The 20,706-nt window shown below is 46.4% G+C and overlaps 2 protein-coding genes and 1 long non-coding RNA gene across 3 annotated transcripts in view; 2 read left to right on the top strand and 1 right to left on the bottom strand.

Moving 5' to 3' along the window:
• Positions 1-20,706, top strand: part of LOC310757869 — a 118,784-nt gene that overhangs the window by 58,558 nt on the left and 39,520 nt on the right. The gene's annotated exons all lie outside the window — the stretch shown is intronic.
• Positions 1-20,706, bottom strand: part of GRM2 (glutamate metabotropic receptor 2) — an 82,764-nt gene that overhangs the window by 25,375 nt on the left and 36,683 nt on the right. Inside the window, exon 2 of the mRNA XM_083603308.1 lies at positions 13,617-14,377. Coding sequence (XP_083459434.1) covers positions 13,617-14,093 — 477 coding nt within the window. The 5' untranslated portion in view covers positions 14,094-14,377. The remainder of the gene's footprint in view (positions 1-13,616; positions 14,378-20,706) is intronic.
• On the top strand, positions 1,112-3,294 carry IQCF6 (IQ motif containing F6). Its single transcript, XM_083603585.1, has 3 exons — positions 1,112-1,260; positions 2,374-2,451; positions 2,853-3,294. The coding sequence occupies exons 1-3, from the start codon at positions 1,126-1,128 to the stop codon at positions 3,210-3,212; spliced, it is 573 nt and encodes a 190-aa protein (XP_083459711.1). The 5' UTR covers positions 1,112-1,125; the 3' UTR covers positions 3,213-3,294.

Consider the following 20,706-nt stretch of genomic DNA (forward strand, 5'->3'; position numbering starts at 1 on the left):
CGTCTGACAAGTGCCGCCATTTTGAATGCCAAGTATCGCCTCTGGCGCGGCGCGTCTTTGGTAGATGAGTGCACAAAGTCGAAAGTCCTTTCGTGAAACAGTAGGTATACATTTCGGTGATACCTAGATATATACGTATTTTGTGTTTCTAGCTTGATCAAAATTATTTATTATTTCAAAACAGGTAGATAGTTAAGAGCTTAGGTGGCTTCAGCAGCGGACACCTGGCACCCCCCTCTCAGAATTTGGTGCCTGGGTGCCCCGCACCCCTTGCACCCCTGGGTAAAGATTGCCCTGGTGCAAGGGGTTCCCTTTCCTTTTTGCTAAAGGTTTTGGACGGCCAGAGATGAGATTGCATGGAGTTTTCCACAATATCTCAGTGGTGTGGATGGGGCTGGCTTAAGAGGAAGGACAGGCTCTAGCCGCCTTGCAGAACCTCAGGGTTGGCCAGGCTTGTCAGAAGATATTGTAAGCTAGGCTGGCCAAGGTGTCTCTGGTTTGCATTGTCGTTTCGCTGCCTGGTCCTGGACTTGGTTGGCCCACCAAGTGCTGTGTTGAACCAGCTGCCCAAAATATTTATTACCCCAGAATGCCTCTGGACCCAGAAAGATGGTGGGGGAATGAAAATGCCAGATGGGCAGAGCTTTGGAGGGTGCCCTGCCTTGTTCCGTTACACACCATGGCTGACCACAGCCACCCCCCAGAACCTGCCATTCATTCACTGGCATCGTTTGTGGGCCCGCCCAGACTGCAGCACCCCAGATGCCCACCACAAAGTCTGACCCTAACAGTGCAACTGCGTCTGGCCATGGGTGTGAAAGAGAAAACAACACTGAGCCAGGTGCGCCCACAGCCATACAGGAAGGGGGGAAAGGATGGTTGTTGTGCCATCAGTTGGCAGGTGCAGTTGCTTGCTTGTATGAACATCCCTCGCCTAAGCTCAGCCTTCTCTGCCAATTAAAAAAAACTGGCTCCAGAAGGAAAACTTCCTCCTGTTTCCATGGTGCATGCACACACAGAAGTGACATTTCTCTAGCCCAGCCAGTTAAGCAATGACAAATCCTATCTGACAGACTCATTCTTAACTAGTGAGAATTAGAGCAGGGGAGTGTCGGCGTGTTCATTATGACATCAGAGTTTACAACCCAGCTCGATGTTGCGATTCTAAGAGAGCTTCAGTTGCTAGAAGCAGATCATCATTTCCCCTCGAGACATGGGCTTTCCCTGAAAGAGATGATTGCTTTCTGCAAAAAATGTTGCGTAAGTTGAGTGCCGCGTACCAAACTTCCTTTGCAAAGTGTCTTAAAGGTAAAGGTACCCCTGCCTGTACGGGCCAGTCTTGACAGACTCTAGGGTTGTGCGCTCATCTCACTCTAGAGGCCGGGAGCCGGCACCGTCCGCAGACACTTCCGGGTCACGTGCCCAGCGTGACGAAGCTGCCGTTTACCTTCCCGCTAGTAAGCGGTCCCTATTTATCTACTTGCACTGCTAGGTTGGCAGGCACAAACTGCTAGGTTGGCAGGCGCTGGGACCGAGCAACAGGAGCGCACCCCGCCGCGGGGATTCGAACCACCGACCATGCGATCGGCAAGTCCTAGGCGCTGAGGTTTAACCCACAGCGCCACCCGTGTCCCCGCAAAGTGTCCTATGCTACACAAAATACTATGATCAGAAACTGAGTCCTTTGTTGCACTGCCATCCTCATGTCTCCAATGGTATCAGTGGGAGCTTTCTTCCCCAAGCCAAACAACAGCTGGGGCAGTTGGCCGTGTTTTAGTTTTATGATAGTGGAGGAGAGGAGGGTGAAACCAGGGTGGCCTGTTCAATTTAACCACTTGAGCTGAAACCGGACTTGCCGTGCCACCACCCTGCTGTTGCCACGCCACACCAGCCTTCCTTATTTGCTTTGTGCGGTGGTGCCCACAAAGCACCAGCAACAGTGCCAGCTTTGAATGACGCTTCTCTGCTGGTGAGGGTGGGGAGCCTGGGCTAGGGCGAGCTTTGCACACTGTGAAGTAGGCACATTCAGATACATCAGTAACCCACACAATCTCTGGAATTAGGATGGAACAACGGAACGGTTAGCTTCTGGAACATGCCTGAACTGCACATCTATTTTTAGGAAGTAAGCACTGGTTTTCATAAAAAGCAAGATGTAGTGTAGTCAGTTGCTGCACCACCCTCTTGCTCATTAGTCAAGCGCTGGCCTTTTGCACCCAACAAATGCAAAATTACATAAATGGAAGGGCAGCCATTGGTAAAGAGCTTGAATGCTCTTGTAGCATAAGGCTCAGCAGTCCTACAGACTCTTTTGACCCTTCTCTATGCTTATATTTCTTTCTTTTTTCTTTATTCTGTCCATCTTTTCATAAGGCACGCAAAAAATCAACGTCGCCACCGCCAACGTCACCACCACCTTCAATGCCAGAAACTTCAAAAAAGGAAGTTAAGGTACATGCCAGACTTTCTATACAGGCATCTGGGGGGCCACTGGGAGAACAAGATGCTGGACTACATGGGCCATTGGTTTAATCCAGCAGAGCTCTTCTTACGTTCTTAAGCGCTTTTCCTTCACTGCCACCATTCCTGCTTCCAGGTAGGTTGTTTTTTTTAGTGAGAACTATAAGGTCATGGCCTAGCTGTTAGACACAGGTGGGAAAAGACCATTTTCAACATCCAGTTTGCATCCTTTCAGTTTTGTGTCTTGTTTGGCTGACGGAAACTATTAAATGTCTGACACAATATGACTGATTCTTGTATGAGAGAGAAAACTAACAGGGAAAGGGATTTGTGCCTCGGCCCCTTTCTGCTTATGTTGTAGTGACAACTGAGTCATTGTTTCCTACTTTTAGGCTGCTATTACCATCCAGAAATGGTGGCGTGGTACTCTAGTCCGCCGTAGCCTGCAACACGCCATCGTCTGTGCATGGTTGGTCCAGAAATGGTGGCGCATGATTTCCTTCCGGAGACGAGAAGAGAAAAGGGCAATGGCATTATCGACGTACATTTGTTCTGAGAAGGCTTCCGTCCTCTTGCAATCAATGTTTAAGATGTGGCTTATGAGAACACGGTACAAGAAGTATCAAAGGGCAGCCCAGATCATCCAAAGTAACTGGCGGCATCACAGCTTCCGGAAAACCTCCGGCACCTATTCTCTTAGCAACCTGAATCAGGATGGCATAGATTTGAACATTGAGATTGTTGTTGAGTAAAGAGTCTCTGTGGAAAAGGTAGAAGAGACTGCTCTCAAACTCAGACCGCAGGGAGTGAAATAAACGCATGCTTTGTCATACAGTTGTACGGCTGCTGTCTGTTTACTGTGGGTGGACGATTGCCATGGATTTGACTGAAAGCAAAGACTGATCACACTCTAGGATTTAACAAAATGAATGCTGATGTTCATTAATAGTCCAGGATGGGCAAGGGGTGTCTCTCAATGGGACCCTATTGTTAAATGATTAATTAGAGTCTCTGTAATGAGTAAGTCACCAGTGTTTGTAGTTTGTGTATGTGTGTCAGCAGTCTGAGGCAGGTAAACACAGACAGGCACAGCAGATAGGTACACAGAGTGAGCCATGAGCTAAGGGCTGGGAGCATCTTGGAAGCACAATGCTTCTTTCTAGAGATCTGATGTCAGGTAGCATGAGGGTATGGTACTATGGTGTGCATTTTTGTGTTTTTATATTGTAAACCAACCTTGTGCTCCTTGGCTGAAGGGTGGTATAGGAATTTAATAAATAATCCTAGAATCAAAGAATGGTAGAATTGGAAGGGACCCTCAGGGTCATCTCATTCAACCCCCTGCACTGCAGGAATCTCAACTGAAGCATCCATGACAGATGACCAGCCAACCTCTGCTTCAAAACCTTCACGGAAGGAGAGTTCACCACCTCCTGAGGGAACCCGTTCCACTGTTGAATGGCTCTTGCTGTCACAACAAAGTTCTTCCTGATGTTTAGTCAGAATCTCTTTTATTGTAACTTGATAGTTACAAGAATAATAGAAATAGTTTACAATGCATAAATAGCTTCTCACAGACATGGAGTCATTTCCAATGTAATGTTTGGCTTCCACTGGACAGCTCTTGGGATATTTCTTCTGGGCAAAATGTGTAAAAGAGTTTAAATGGGTCGTTCGCATGCAGCATACCCCTAGGCAATCGATGAATTGAGAAGTTCTAGTGTTCATTGTGTAGTCGTCACTCAGAATACTGCATGGATGAACCATTCTGACATGATATTTTTACGTACAAACATCTAGGAACATTGGAAGCTACCTTATACCAGGTCAGAAAAATTGCCCAGTTTGCTCATCAAGAGACTGGAACTGGCTTTCTAGGCTCTCACAATCTCTCCTACTCAATCCTTTTTAACTGGAGGTACTGAGAACTGAAATTTGGGGTAGCCTGCATGAAAACATGTGCTCTGCCATGAAACTATGAACCCTCCACTAAACTAACATCCCTATGAACCTGTGCCCCCACCCTCTAACCTGCTGTTATTGGACTACATATCCCATCATCCCTGGCCTTTGGTCATGCTGACCAGGGCTATTGGGAGTTGGCACCCAGCAACATCTAGGGGGGGCTTGATGTTCTTCACGGCAGCCATATTAGGAATTATATAGAAGCTGTGCCGCAGAGGCAACACTTTACTACAAAGCTGGCTGCTTGTCCTCCTCTGACCCCAAATTGCGATCCTTTTGCTGTGCTGACTACTGTTCCTTAGATCACTATGACAATGCGAAAGGAAGGGTAGTTTGGGGGTCAGTTTGTTAGTTTAATTAGTTCTATCATGACATGAGGCAAGCAAAAGAAGATACCACAAGAAAGTGTCTCTCTCTGTGTGTGTGTGTATGCACACCACACCAGGGACTATCAGAGCAGGGCCAAGAGGGCCTCAAGCTCAAAGGAGGCCTCAAATTCAGCATTTGTTAAGTTCTGCAACTTGTTTTTATACACATCGGACCGAAATGTTCACAGTTTAGAACATTTAAGCAAGTAAGAAACGTGATTTGGCAAAATGCTTTTAAATTTTTGTTTAACTGATACAGATATAGTTATATTAAATAGTTTTAAATGGTAATGACTCAGCAGAAGGCCTACCCCCCCCCCCAGTATTATGACTGTGAAGTATTATGACCCGCATTCCTCTGTGGCAGGAAGTTTGTGCTGCATCATTCTGTGAGCCAAAGTGGTAGGTTGGAGTCAGAGGCAGGCCCTTCTGCCATCTGTTTTCCTTTTATTTTTGGAGAATGTTTGGTTGCAAAAAACAAAACAAAAAAAAACCAACACAAAACCACAGTGAAGAACTGATGGCATTCACCACATTTTGTTGCCTGGAAGGCCTTTTGAAGAGGAGGAGAATGGGAAGCTCTCCTTTCCCCCTTCCCTCATTGCCAGAATTCCTTCACTGCTACCTACCTAGGCAATTATAATTCCACCATTTCTGCAAGTGTGTCTAGGCGACATTATTCACTCATTGTCTTTTTACAAAAAGGTTATGGTCATTTTGAACCTTAAAACAGGAAAAACCTTGGATCTACCTATCCAAAATTTGGTAGGGTTAATCTCTTGGCTGGCTACTATGTACCTATGTGGGGGGAAACTCAGAAATTTACAGCTGTTCTGGTTTCCGGGCAGAAGTCAATGAGAGGACTGTAGCTTTGGTTTTCCTAATATTGTGAAGGTCTCCCAAACCAATCTGAGGTGAATGTAGCCCTAATCAAAAGCACTAGAACAGGTTCTGAAGTCAAGTGGATGAGGGGAGAGTTCATGTAGCTCTAGTGCTTCTCCTTGTCCGCATCCCCAAAAAGGTCTTATAATAGTCAAAGTTCTGAAGGATAAATGGATAGGATGGATTGAATGAGAATACAGCTATAGATAAAATGCAAAACTTACCACTCTAGCCAAAACTGGGAGGAGAGAAGAGTGATACTGTATAAGCAACTATTCTAACTAGACTAGTAGTGTAAGTAACTAAGACACAGGAGAGGCAACAAACTTTTTTTTTTAATGAAGAAGGGACAGGAATGGATTGTGAAGGATGGAAAAGAGTTGAGAGGGCTTTGCCCATGGAGGGCTCCTTGAAAAAAGAGGGTGGAAACAGTTTACTGCCTATGGGTGGGCTTTTTCAAAATGGGTGGTGAGTGGGAGAGAAGAAGCATTGGGATTTATTCACCTCCTGTTTCCTTTGCTGGTCTTGCAGAGCAAACAACAGGCACATAATCTCCCCACTGAGGAGTGACTGGAAAACAGGACAGAGAGTGGAAAAAACAAGGGGATTGACTGGTGTGTTGTTGTGTTTACTGTGTTTGTTTTGCTACCTGCCAGCTACATCAAACAAGTATGAAGCTTTTGAGTGTGTGTGCATGTGTTGGAGAGGAGGAAGAAGCATGGGAACTACTGTGCTTGCTTTGCTGCCTACCAGCCATGTGGAGCAGTTGGCAGACTTCTTGAATGTGTGTGTGTGGTGGCAAGCTTTTTAAAAATATATATATGGGAGTGTGGGAGGGAGAGAAGCAACTGCTTGAGATGGGCCTCAGCTGAATGTTGGGGTGAGGGTAAGGGAGGATATGGCAACTCTTCCCTGTTCCTGCTGCATGCCCCATAGCAGGAACTGTTCCAAAGTTGTTGTTCTTTTGGGGTGGGATGCCAAATACAGAGGCATCTTTTTCCTGCTGTCTGCCACACAGCAGGGTACAGGGATTGCTCCCAAGTTGTTGTGAGGTGAGGGAAGCACAGTGCAGAAGCACAGTCATCATTATTATTATCATTATTATTACTGTCACAGCTGCCCGAGGTCCCAGCTCACAAAGGACCAACGCCGCTTCGTTGTTAAGTACGGAAGTCTTTATTGAAGTTCAGTTTCACTTCCAGAGCCGCAGCGTGCAGCTCTACGTCTCAAAGTCTAGACCGCTGAAGCTCCGTCTGAGTCTCCTCCCCCCAGACACCAGTTTAAGACTCTAGCCTTGCTCCACCTCTTCCTCTGCTCTTTCCGCCTCTGGTTCCGCCTGTCCGTCGGGGTCTCGCCCTTTCTAGACTCTTCTGACGCTGAATCCCCTGAGCCTTCCCCCTCCCTCCGGCGGGCTTTAGGAGCTGGTTCCCAATCCGGGTCTCCTGCTGTCCCTCGCGCCTGTACATTTGAACTTGGCGCGTGCACCCAGCCAGCAACTTTCCTCCTGACTGTTTCACTGCTGCTGTCACTGCTTCCCCCTTCGGGGAGGCTAGCTGCAACTGACCTCCCCTCCGTTCCCCCACTCTCCGATGGAGGCGTGGTCAGCCCTGACTCATCTTCTCTCCCCGCTGGAGGAGACGCTGGTCCTGACACATGTGACTCTTCCCCCCCACTACGCTCTGGTGGGGAAACTGGTCCTGATCCCCCGCTGCTGCTTTGGGGTTCCCCGCTGGCTCCTTGTTTCTGGTGCGTCCCCCCTGGGACCCCCCTTGCCCTGACCATCGGCGCCCCCTTCTGGGAATCTTCTGATTCGCTGGAGAAGCTCATGGAATCTCTCGGGTCACTGTCATACTCCCCTACGCTGCCCTCGGATTCTTCCCCTTCGCTCTCCATTTCCTCTCTCCCCTGTGCTCCTGCTCCCGAGCCCCTGACAATTACTAAAGATAATATGGGGAAAAAACATGATTATTTGTCCACTTTTATATAACCGTCTCTCTTCTTTTTCTGCTCTTTCGGAGGTTGCAGTCATTTTGTGTTAGGCCACTACAGTGGTACCTCAGTTTAAGAACAGTCCGGTTTAAGAACGATTTGGTTTACAAACTCTGCAAAACCGGAAATAGTGTCTTGGTTTGAGAACTTTACCTCAGTTTAAGAACGGAATCCGAATGGTGGAAGGGCACCGACAGTAGGAGGCCTCATTAGGGAAAGCACGCCTCGGTTTAAGAACGGTTTCAGTTTAAGAACGGACTTCCAGAATGGATTAAGTTCGTAAACCAAGGTACCACTGTATTTCTTTAAATAGCATAAAAAGTGGTCGTTCTAGAATCTGATGTAGTCTGTGTACGAAGAAGACTGTGAGCTGAGGCTTGTAGGCCTGTTGTACTGTGTGGCTCTGTGACAACGTCTTGTTTTTTATATCCCTCACTCCAAATAAAGCTTTGTTGCCCTGTTTCAAGACGCCTCATGTGAATCTTTTCTATAAACTCCTTTGCACTAGTGCTGCCAAAGTCCCAGTTCTGAGGATTTCTCCCACTCCATGCAGGCTTCTAAATGTCATAAAATGTGACTCTGAACAAGAAAGCATGTACAGTACGCAGACATGGGGAAAATGTGTGTTACAGTGGTGCATGCTTTGCAGGCAAATTATAATCAATTACATACCCCTGGGCATTTCTAAATTTTCCCTTTAAAAAGCCCCACCCCAAAAACCATGTTTTAAAAAATGCAATTCCCACAACATGGCTAGTGCAATCTTAACCATGTCTACTCTGAAATAAGTTCTACTAAATTCAATGGGGCTTGATCCCAGGTGAGTGGTGTTAGGATTGCAGCCTAAATACTGGAGAATCTGAGGAGTTTCAATGTGCAAATTTCTCCCATTCAACTTGTATTTTTAGTTCTCAGATGTGCTCTCTTGCAGATCAATTTTTTTTTTCTTGCACTAGGTTTGAAACAAGGAAGGAAGCAGCTTTTGGTTGTTGAGGTAGGTGTGTGTGTGTGTTAGTCTGTTTGCATACTGACTCACCATTTTTAATTTTTATTCTGAGCAGAGGTCTCAAAAGCTGGATGTGGTCCAGGCCTCTTTGAACCCCTGAGAGGGCCTGTGCTCCACTGCTGTAAGCAAGCCTTTCCCTTTCATACAGCCTTTGCCCAAACCACTCTTGGGAAGCAAAGAGGGCTGGAGAGAAGCAGGGAAGGTGTTAATCCACTGCCTGCTTTAGACACACAGTGTCTCAGCTGGATCAAATCTGTAGCTTTCTGTGCCAGTCCTGGGGGATTCAGGGAGAGAATCGGAGGCAGAGAGAGCACTCCGGTCTCCTCCAGCCTGGAGGGGACACAAACCACAGGGGACAGCAGCCAGTGAGAAGAACCCAGAATTATTAATAAAACGCCTTTGTGTTCTTGTTGCCAGTGCAGAACTATGTGGAGAGGGTTCTGTAGCCAAATTATCTGTGGATCTTTTTAATAAGCTCCCTAATTATCTCACCAACTGTCCCTCGCTCACTTTGTATAACTCCTTGCCCTGCTTTGCTATTTACCCACCTTTTGGGCTGTCAGTTTAGCTAATGATTCCTTTATTAAAAACACAGCCATCTAGCCGGCTGAGCTGGTTATCTTTCTGAATGTTGCGTTCTGCTTTCTTTGTCTGCCCATGGCCAGCACGACACCATCAGAGCATGAGGAAGGGGGGAAAAGATGACCCCCTTTTATTTCCTTCATGCCCTGCTCCCCTTAATCAGATCTAACTGCCGCTCTCTGCACCTTCTCGGCTCAGCCTCTTTTGTCTTTCATTGTTCTTTTTTACTTCCTACTGGTTTTCTTGCTTCATTCTTTTATTTTAAGCAACATCCACACACTGAACATTTAAAGTCCATTTAGCGCACATGGCTTTCTTCAAAGAATTCTAGGAACTGTAGTTTGTTAAGGGTGTTGGGAATGGTTGCTCTCTGGTGGGTAAACTACAGTTCCCATGATTCTTTGGGGGAAGCCATGTGTGCTAAATGTGTGTGCCATTAAATGTGCTTTAAACGTATGGTGCGGATACTATTTCCCCCACTGTTTATCACCCCTCTTCTTTGTTTCCCACCCACACATCTTTCTTTCTTTCTGTTATACCTTCTCCTCCCTTAAAAGGTGCGTGTGATTTCTGTCCCTCTTTTTTGCAATTTGGCAAGTGCCTGGTTCAAAGGGACTTCCCTTGAAAGGAAAAGAAATGGTGGTATGGGCATGTGCGGGTGTGATCCAGAGAGTCTGCCATTTACATTTGGCATGGAACAATAAACTGTAAGGGGACCAGGGGTGGAAAGGGTGGATGGGAAGAAGCATGTCTGAGTCTCCCACTCTTCAACTCCCACTGTTGCCACTTCTAAGTAGGAGGAAGGCAGAGGAGTCATGTGATACTCTGCTTGAAAACAGGGAGAAGGAGGGAGGCGGATGTAGCATAAAAGGACACGAAACGGATGCTGTTCATAAACCACAGCTCAGCAACTTCAGAAACCAAACCAACCCAGAAGAAGAAGAGAAGAGTGTGGATTTGATATCCCGCTTTATCACTACCCGAAGGAATCTCAAAACGGCTAACATTCTCCTTTCCCTTCCTCCCCCACAACAAACACTCTGTGAGGTGAGTGGGGCTGAGAGACTTTAGAAAAGTGTGACTAGCCCAAGGTCACCCAGCAGCTGCATGTGGAGGAGTGGAGACGCGAACCCGGTTCCCCAGATTACGAATCTACCGCTCTTAAACACTACACCACACCAGCTTCATAGCCCAGAGCAGCAGTCAAGTTATAGGATCTTCTGTGACTTTCAGGGCAGTTATATGGTGGAAAGCCAGTGCACAACCACCTCCCCAAAAAACACTGTGAGGATTTGCTTTGAATTTACTTGCTACCTTCTCAAAATATCAGGACACAGTGGACCCTGGGGAAGTGTCCTCTGATCTAGCCAATGGGCAGTGCTTAGAGTGCCAGGCCAGAGGAGGGGGAATTAAGGGATGCCCAGCCCAGTCTTCAGCATTGGTGCTGACCTTTAAAGCCCTAAACGGCCTTGGCCCAGTATACCTGAAGGAACGTCTCCACCCCCATCGTTCTACCCGGACACTGAGGTCCAGCTCCGAGGGCCTTCTGGCAGTTCCCTCACTGTGAGAAGTGAGGTTACAGGGAACCAGGCAGAGGGCCTTCTCGGTAGTGGCGCCCGCCCTGTGGAACGCCCTCCCATCAGATATCAAGGAAATAAACAACTATCTGACTTTTAGAAGACACCTGAAGGCAGCCCTGTTTAGGGAAGTTTTTAATGTTTGATGTTTGATTGTGTTGGGAGCTGCCAGAGTGGCTGGGGTATAAATATATGATGATGATGATGATGGTGGTGGTGATGATTCAGCAGTGCCAAGGTTCTGGGAGCCCTGGCAGATGCCGAGTGCTGCCTCTAACCCTGCTAAATAGAAACCCTCTTCTTGCAAGTCCTTCTTGTTTCTTCGGCTCCATCCACCAAAAGCCCAGTTCCAGCAATGCATTCTTAGTGGCATTTGACTAGGGAAGGAGGGAGGAGGAGTTTGGCCTGGCATATCTGTAGGGAAGCTCCTGAAATTAAGTGACAGATGGCCATGGTCTCAGGTGTCTTCAGAGGGATCCTGTGGTCTTCCTACCCACAGGAATTAGGGTCAAATCTGTAACTGAGGCGAACATAGCATGAGGCAGCAGAGCACAGCAGCAGGAGCTGCAAGCTATAGGAGAAAGGACAGAACTATTTTGCACTGGCATCGCCAAGGCAAGACCCTCCTCAAACTGCTAGTTTGCTGAATGCAATGCAAGCCTCCCTCAGAAGGCTGCAAGCATCTATTCCTTCCTTCCTGCTCTGCTTTTGGGGAATTGGGCCAGAGACATCTATGAGCAAAGCCCTGGCAACAGGCTCGTCCTCTCTCTGCAAATGAGATAGCTAGCTGTGTTCAGCTCTCTCCCTCTTTCTCTCCTGGCAATGGGCTCTGTACGTGATAATGATATATTAATTTACATTAATTATAGCATTAATACATCCTCAGGGCTTCTCAGGAGCAGCAGCTAATTACTCTGTCACACGGATGCTCTGGGATACGGTCCCTGCGTTAGGAAGCCTAGAATCAGGCAGAGCTTTTGTCGGGAGGGATGAACCTGAAGGCAGAGGTGGCGGTCAGGGTGGGCTATGAAAAGGTCGCTCTGTCTCTCGTACAGGTGTGTGAGTCAGGCTGTGATTACCACGTTCACTGCACCTCAGGAAGCATCACAATAAAACAATGGCAGGGCGTTTGGAAACACCCACAAATCCTGGGCACACAAAGGCTCGCTCAGATAACTGAGCCTGCTGCAAAATATATGCAAAATACTATCCCCAATGGCCATCAGCTATGTTTTCACAAATATAACCTGCCTGTTCTCTGTTCTCACTTCCAAGGTGAGCGTGTATCTGATATTAGAATAACATGTGACCTCCTACCATCTCATCCCAGGAGTCTCATCCCACTTCTCATCTCGTTCTGTACAATAGTATGGAGAGCCTTTGAAATCTATAGGCTCCCAATTGATTCCCATTGTAAGAATGCATTGCCTAGAGTTGCAGTTCTGGTGATAGTTTATAGAGAAGCATTCCAAAATATGAGGCATTTTGTAGCAGAAGAATCTGACGTGAGGGGAGCAATTTGGTTTTGCAGAGCTATGATCCACTTGAATATGCAACAGTCTTTCAACATAAGATAAAGTCTTTAAACTTGTGGCTATGCCTTCCTTAGGTAATCATGAGAGGCTTCTGCTCTGTCCTGTGCTTAGCTTTATGGAAACAAATTCTTCTGATGCCACCTTATTCTCTTGATGTATCTACTGCATGATCTACAGAACAATCTGCCACACTGAGTTCCAGTGGGCTTCCAAATACGTGTGTAGTACCTGCACCCTTAGTCTGCAAACGCAGAGCCCATTCACTTCTTAAGACATTTAATACAGAATACTGTAGATAGGGAAATCTCGTGATGCCAAGATGGTATTGGTTTTTATTTTCTGACTACTGATTCTGAATTAAAACCAGATAGTGATACCTAAATTGATAATGACCAAAGCGCTTTACAGTCATTGCCCCCATCATCCTTGCATCAAGCTATCTAGTGGACCTTTTTCTACAGTAATGCCTCCTTCTACAGAGAACCAGTGTGGTGTAGTGGTTAAGAGCAGTAGTCTCGTAATCTGGGGAACCGGGTTTGCGTCTCCGCTCCTCCACATGCAGCTGCTGGGTGACCTTGGGCCAGTCACACTTCTTGAAGTCTCTCAGCCCCACTCACCCCACAGAGTGTTTGTTGTGGGGGAGGAAGGGAAAGGAGAATGTTGGCCGCTTTGAGACTCCTTAGGGTAGTGATAAAGTGGGATAACAAATCCAAACTCTTCTTCTCCTCCGACCCAGGAAAGCTGCCCTTAAAAATTTCCCACAATGCCCCAGAATTCCAGGGCATTGCAGAAATATTTAAGCAGCGGCTTCCCAGACCCAGCTACTCAGTGTGGCAGGCCGAAAGCAAGCACTAAGAGAAGCCCTACTGGGGCCTCAGCAGCTGCCCAAGAATAACAGTTGCCATGGTTTGGCATAGAACTGGCAGAGCAATATTGGCTTGCCTTAGGGCAACTTACTAAACCCATGGCCAAGCAAGTGGAAACCACTATGCTACCTTAATTCACTGAAAGGAAGCTACTTAATGACTTGATTCCTAGTTTCACAGTTGTATTCTATAGCTGCACCCATAGACTCCTCAAGTAACCATCAATTTTCCAAGCCCTCTTATCCAATGAGCAAATGCCTAGACCTGGCTTCTTTCATTCACACTCATTCTTTTTACCCCTAAAACAAGGCCCCAGACACAACACCCCAATTCTAAGCACCACACTCCACATTCCCACCAGCTCCCTCCTGGTTTGCAAATGGTACCTGAATGGAGACGTCACTGTAGGAGCCCCCGATAACCCCTGTGATAGCTGTAGGTACATCATCATGAATGGCGTAGGACCCATCAGGGCAGATGTGCTCAGAGCCGTCCACTCTGGTGAGGGAGGCACGCACAAAATCCAGGGATTGTTCTAGGGCATAGGTGTCCTTGGAACAGGTGTCTAGGATGTGAGCTCCCAAGGTGATGCCCGGCAGAAGCTGCTGGTTCTTGTTGATCTCATCTAGGGCAAAGAGCATAGCTTCAAGGCGCTGGATGCCACGATGTTCATTGATCTTGCCACACTCCTCTGTAGGATTTCCTTTCTCGTGGACTGGAAACAGGCCCCCAATAACCAGGTCACCTTCCAAGCTGATCTCCTTCTTGGCTGCCACGTTGTATCCGGGGCTCTGGCCATGAATGCTGGTGTGGCACGCAACAGGATAGACCAGCAGAATCCATAGGGTGGCAGAGGATGCCATTGCACTGCCTCAAGAGGGCAGCAAGCACCTTTCCAAGCCACAAGGAGACCTCCCTGGTCAGAGCAAAGGTGTCAGATAGCCTACCATTTGTTGTGGGCAGTTGTGTCTCTGAAACACCTTTAATTCAACAGCAGTGTCCAATGGCCATCCTGCCGCAAGGAAACTCCAGCCTTAGGTGAATAAACAGTTATATTGTGATGTCCAAATATAGCCAAACAGAAGCAATTGCTGCTGGGAGTTGTGCTTTTTATCAGCCTCCTTTGGAGAAAGAAAGACACAACAACCTGTGGGAGACAGAGAAAGAGAGAGGAAAAAGAGGGGAGATAATTAGTTACAGCATGAAAGGCCCAGTGGAGATATCCTTTAAGTTCTGGATCTTTAGTTTTATGGTGCCACAAATGTGCCACTACTGGGTACTATAAATATCATCACTTTTACAGGGGAAATCCCTTAACTAGTCACTTCACAGCACATATTCAAGGTAGCTCCCTACTAAGAAAAGGGTATTTGCTTAGGCTAGGCAGGCACCAGCTTTTCTGCTGAGCTCAGGCAAGCCTCAGGAAATATGTTCCTCAGGCACAACTAGGATTCCAAGCCATGAAAACTGTACTCATTTCATTGTTTACACAGGCTGATTACTAGTAAAAAATAGATACCTTATGCCCATTCATTCATTTATTCATTCATTACAATTTCTCAAGAGTTACAAGGCTAACCAGGGAAGCACTATAAACTATATTAGTTACAATAAAAGACAAACAAAACCCCCACTTCTACACAGACTGTTCATATTTTTAATATGATATATACACACACACCACATTTTGAAAAACACCCACATGTATACTAGTATCCCTTGGTTTAATATAATTTGTTATCAGCATCCCTTATTTTGAAGAATTAATGCTTATTTCAAAGAAGTATTCCTTGCTTTAGAATAGAATACCGGGATGGAACACAGTGGACAGACTAGAACAGGGCTCACCAACATTTCAGCCCCAAAATGGCTGCTGTAGGGGCATGTCTGCCACATCTAAAAGGGCAGAAGAGGGGTCAGCAACATTTTTTGAGGCCAGGCCGGTCCACTTCCTGACAGACCTCTCAGTGGGCCGGAGCGTGCACGCTCGCGCCTGTGCATGCGCTCAAGCTACTTCCGGTGCTCTTCAAGGACAGAGGAGCGCCCGTGTGCATGCACACACACTATTTCTGGCGCTCTTCCGACCCAGAAGCCGGTCCCTGCAGTGAGAAAAAAATGGCACCACGGAAAAAAAGCACGGAATCCCCACACCGATCCACAGAATGGCCATGGGCAGGTTCCAGGAAGCTCATTGGCCGGACCTGGCCCATGGGCCTTAGGTTGCCAACCTCTTGGGCAGAAGGAGAGGACCACAAAATGGTGCAGGCAATTCAAAGTGTTGGTGTTGACCTTTAAAGTCCTAAATGGCCTTGGCCCAGTATACCTGAAGGGGTGTCTCCGCCCTCATCGTTCTACCTGGACACTGAGATCCCGCGTCGAGGGCCTTCTGGTGGTTCCCTCACTGTGAGAAGCCAAGTTACAGGGAACCAGGCAGAGGGCCTTCTCGGTAGTGGTGCCCACCCTGTGGAATGCCCTCCCATCAGATGTCAAAGAGATAAACAACTACCTGGCATTTAGAAGACATCTGTTTAGGGAAGTTTTTAATGTTTGATGTTTTATCGTGTTTTTAATATTCTGTTGGGAGCTGCCAGAGTGACCTATTATCAGTGGGGGGAAAGGCACCTACATTAGCCACCAAAGCACTTTCACACAGAGAGATGCTCTCAGCACCTCTTCTCCATTCTGTCCTCCAGCAGGTTGTGGACATGTTTAAGGGGATGTGTTCAGTGAAGAAGAGGCAGAGCTTCTGCAAACAGGAGCTGAGCAGCAGCAAGAGCAAACTGTCTCTCAAATATTGTGGATTTTAAAGGAGATATTTACTGAGACCGTCTGCAGGCACTGTCATGGGAGTTATTAGCAGGCCAGCTGGGCAGCATGTTGGTGACCCCTGGCATCTGCACAGAATTGCAAAGGAAAACTTCAATTCTAGATTTAATTATATTTTGGGGACTATTCTCTTTTTAATGGATTAAGGTGAATTCCTTCACTTGCTTCAAAATGTGGCAAGGTAACCCTGCTTTGCAGTGGCGTAGCGTGGGGGGTGCAGGGGGGGCCGGCCGCACCGGGCGCAACATCTGGGGTTAGGGCAAATCCACGGGTTAGGGGGCGCAAATCCACGGATTAGGGGGCGCAAATTACTTGCCTTGCCCCGGGTGCTGACAACCCACGCTACGCCACTGCTGCTTTGTTTGGAAGTTGGAAGAAGGGATGATAGAAACATTGAAGGGATGGGGGGGGGGAGAGGTTGAGCCACAGGGTCCTCATTTCCTGCTACATCAGAATGGTTGAAAATGTATGGCCAGTACCCAAAATTCTTTCCATCTTTGCCTCTCCTTTCTCTCTGTTGCTGACAGGATAATATTTCTCGTCCCATTTTTTAAACATTATATCCTCCTATTTCATTCCTCTAAGGAAATCTTTTACTCCCCATAAGAATATCAGAAAAACCCTGCTGGATCAGGCCAGTGCCCCTTCTAGTCCAGCATCCTGTCCCCACAGTTGCCAACCAAATGCCCCTGGGAGGCCTCTAAGATGACCCTGGGTGCAAGAGCAGCACTCCCCTCCTCTCCTGTGACTTCCAGCAGCTGGTGTGGGGGGGCACAGGGGCTCCAACATGGCCCAAACAGCAAGTGCTTCAGAAAACAAGACTGCAGGCCAATGACCTGCAAACCATGACCATTTTCTCTGGTATTGTGTTCAAAGTAGCTAAGTGGTTAGCATTTTATGACATCTTGTAAGAATTAAATAGCACAACTCGACATAATACGCAATGTTCGTTTTTTAAAAACAAGAAGGGGAAATGTTTTATTTTGGGATGACTAAACATAGGCTGGACAACTGTTTATTGGACAACTGGAATCTATGCAGGCAACTAAAAAGAATTCCCTTTTACCACTGATGAAGATATAAAACAAAGAGCCGGGGGGGCGGGAATAGGCCGGGTGACATCTCTAGCCCCTTGCTGTATGTCAAGTTTTGCTTTTTAAAGTCTGCAACCCTGCAGAGTACACCTTTGTTCCAGAATGTCCATTATTTCAGAAATCCACAGAACGAGTAGCGCAGCTTTGTACTGTTCTGTATTTTAAGACTGCAGATTTCTTCCCTGCGTCTCCCCCTCCCCATTTAACATGAAGAAACTTCTGGCATAGAACTCCCCAGGATTCCTTGTCACCATGGCAACCAGGAGATAGAGAGGCAGGGCGTGTACATGTGTGCAGGGCCAGATTTAACATTTAGCAGCTGTAGGTGCCTTCCTAGGGCAACGCTGTCCAGTGGGTAGTGTTTTCTCTGCAAAATTTGCAGGTAGCAAATACACTGTGCTAGAGACAAGGGGGGGGGCACAGTGAGAAAGAAAGAAAGAAAGAATCACCCCACTCCTCTTGAATTATTCCATACTCTTTATGAGTGTCTGCTTGGAAAGTGTGCATGAAAAAGGGAAGCTGTGAAAGAGGTTGTCATTTTGACTTTCCGCCTACAATGCCCACTGTCAAAACATCTAAAGCCAGGTAGGGGCATATGCGCATGTGTAAAACCTAGAATTCCTACAGGGAGAAGTCTGGCTGCCTTTTGGTCAAACCATCTCTTTTCTTTGTTCTTTGCACTATGAGCTGTGTCAAATGTGCCAATTTTATCTGGCATGAGTGCCTCATAGCACCTCTTGGGGTTTGAACTCCTAGCCATTCTGAACCAAATTTCTCTTGCTTGCCAACACCATATATGCCTTGCCTGATGCTTTGCATGATTCTGTTGCTGGAGGAAATAAAGGTTGTTTGTTTTCTTTGGGTTTTTTTTTAAAGCTGGTTAAATTCACACCACGTCCTGCTCCCTCGGTCCATCAGTCTCCCCTTGTGACCAAGTGTCTGGGATGAGGGCAGACTGACAAGAAGGAAACACTAGCCAGGATTTGACACTCAAAAAACATAGCTGCTTCCCTCCACTTCTCTCCTCACGTTTCTCTTCCCTTTTCCTCCCAAGCAAAGTGCAAAATTTGAGGCTCAGAACACAGCATGTTTAAAATGGGGGATGGGGGGACAAATTCCTAGGCAGAAACAGCAAGGGATAACCTGAAGTTATAATGATGACATACCCAGAAGTAAGGGTGTGGATTTCAAAGGATAGTTGTACAGTATTTTGGTCTGCATATTGTGTCAGGAAGTGCAAATTAGGTAGTAAGGGGACCCCTGACCATTAGGTCCAGTCGTGGCCGACTCTGGGGTTGTGGCGCTCATCTCGCTTAATTGGCCAAGGGAGCCAGCGTACAGCTTCCAGGTCATGTGGCCAGCATGACTAAGCAACTTCGGTTGAACCAGAGCAGCGTGCAGAAACGCTGCTTGCCTTCCTGCCAGAGGGGTACCTATTTATCTACTTGCACTTTGATGTGCTTTCGAATTGCTAGGTTGGCAGGAGCTGGGACCGAGCAACGGGAGCTCACTCCATCGCGGGGATTCGAACCGCCGACCTTCTGATCGGCAAGTCCTAGGCTCTGTGGTTTAACCCACAGCGCCACCCACGTCCCTTAAATTAGGTAGTGGACCAAACCAAATTAAAAGAAATTGAAATTAAATTAAAATCTGAAACGAACCAACATTCTCTCCCATCCCCATCCTGAAGAGAGTGTCAACTTTAGCCTGTTCTTGCAAACCCTGATGGAACAAAAGACACTTGGCAACACTGAGAGCTCACCCCATGATTTTTAGGCACAGGTCTGAAAGGTTTCTCTTTTGTCCTGCCGCTTTCCCTGGGAAAACCCACAGTCTACTGCTTCTAATCAAATTAGAAACCGGGACGGCTTCTGTAAATCTGGGACTGTCCCTGGAAAATAGAGACACAGTTGAAGGGCCTCGATCTGTGCCTAGTAAGCATGGGGCACTAGTAAGCATGGGGCAAAAGTTAAAAGTGCATGAGCCCTAATAGTTGGCCATGTAACAGTGATATTGAAGTCATGCTATAGCTACAAGGCATCACAAAGTCTTGTGCCTTAAGTCCAATGGTTTTCGACAGGAGTTATAAAGCTGCCCGAGATCAGTCACTACTATTAGCCTGCTTATAGCACTTTAAACTTATTATCACGTTTTGTCTTGTGGTACAAATGTGTTTATCATAATTGCAGTTGATTAAACATTTACAGCAGAAACTCACAGGGGGCCAGAACAGGTTCCTGGAGTCTGTGTGGAAGAATTGAACAAATAAAGTTCCAATCCCAAGATGTACGAGGACCAAAGAAGCATTTCAAATATTTTCCTTTCCTGTTGTTCAGGGAGGTTGGTTTCAGCCTTTGAGCTCACTGCATGAGTTGTAAATAGCGTGGAATGTTTCTGTATGTTTTCATTGTTGCTTTAATCATTAGTCAATCAGATTCTCAGATATTCAAAAGCCAATTCTGCTCCAGTTAGTTTTACAATGCTGTCACCCCAACAATTATTTTTAAACAGATAATAACATGTTCAGAAGTTGTGGATAAGAGCTGGTAGAAAGCTCCTTTGAAAAATAGGCATTGTTTAGTGAAATGAGCCTCAAAGCATGATGTAGGCTTCCCTAATTCAACTGGATAAACAATTATGCTAAATACCCTCTTGGCTCCCTAGCAAGGAAAGGATTGTGATAGATTGTACAGGCCACATCTAGTTCTCTCTGTGTATGTGGCTGTGTATGAAAAGGGCCATTAGGAACCCACTTGTGAAATTGATCTGAGAATGCCTATGACCGTTTAGTTGTTTAATACCATCAAAGACTCAGGGCCATTGAGTTGTCTAATACCATCAAAGACTTAGGGCCATTTAGTTGTTTATTACTATCAAAGACTTATGACCATTTAGTTGTTTAATACCATCAAAGACTTAGGATAACACATGCTGTATATGAGAATAATTATGGGTCGAAGAGAGGTGCTCGAAAAAGTGGTTGTGCAGAGTTTGATGTATTTTAATTCATTTTGTGGTGTCCTTTTCAGTGGGCACTTGATCTTTGTGTTGTTTATGACATCTCTTTCATAATATATAAAGCCCAGAAATTATTGAGTCCCAGTCAAATGGTGGACCTTCTAGTTACATAATTACTTGAAGGTTTCCAAGTAATTGCCCTTAAAAGAAACAACCAAAAGCCAAAATGGGGCTGAAGAACATACTTAAAATCCACAGTCTATAATCTAGGTAGATGTTGTGCTTCCTCATCCCATATATATGTGTGGTGTGGACTAAGTCAACCGGGATTGCTTCCCATATTCCCGAGCTGCACCATAGCACTGAAAGTAAGGCTCCATGGCTGAGTCCTGCCTCAGATTGAGCCTTGAGACTATGCCATCAAAATGGCATTATGGACATTTTCGCCTCACAAAAAATTAAATAAGGAAGATATGCAAATTTAGGGAAATTGATTATTCCTAATCGTGTCAGACCTATAGCGGTTGAAAAACCCCAAATCTGCCCTTCATATTCCCTGTACTAAACTTTAAATGCCATGATTTTTATTTATTTATTT

The sequence above is a fragment of the Podarcis filfolensis genome, assembly GCF_964270895.1.
Source record: "Podarcis filfolensis genome assembly, chromosome: 2".
Lineage (NCBI taxonomy): Eukaryota > Metazoa > Chordata > Lepidosauria > Squamata > Lacertidae > Podarcis > Podarcis filfolensis.

Bases quoted from the DNA above. Each gene is read 5' to 3' on its own strand.
- IQCF6 (XM_083603585.1), top strand. From the start codon at position 1,126: ATGACATCAGAGTTTACAACCCAGCTCGATGTTGCGATTCTAAGAGAG. The intron at 1,261-2,373 runs GTAAGTTGAGTG...TCTTTTCATAAG, and splicing joins CTTTCTGCAAAAAATGTTGC to GCACGCAAAAAATCAACGTC. The intron at 2,452-2,852 runs GTACATGCCAGA...TCCTACTTTTAG, and splicing joins CTTCAAAAAAGGAAGTTAAG to GCTGCTATTACCATCCAGAA.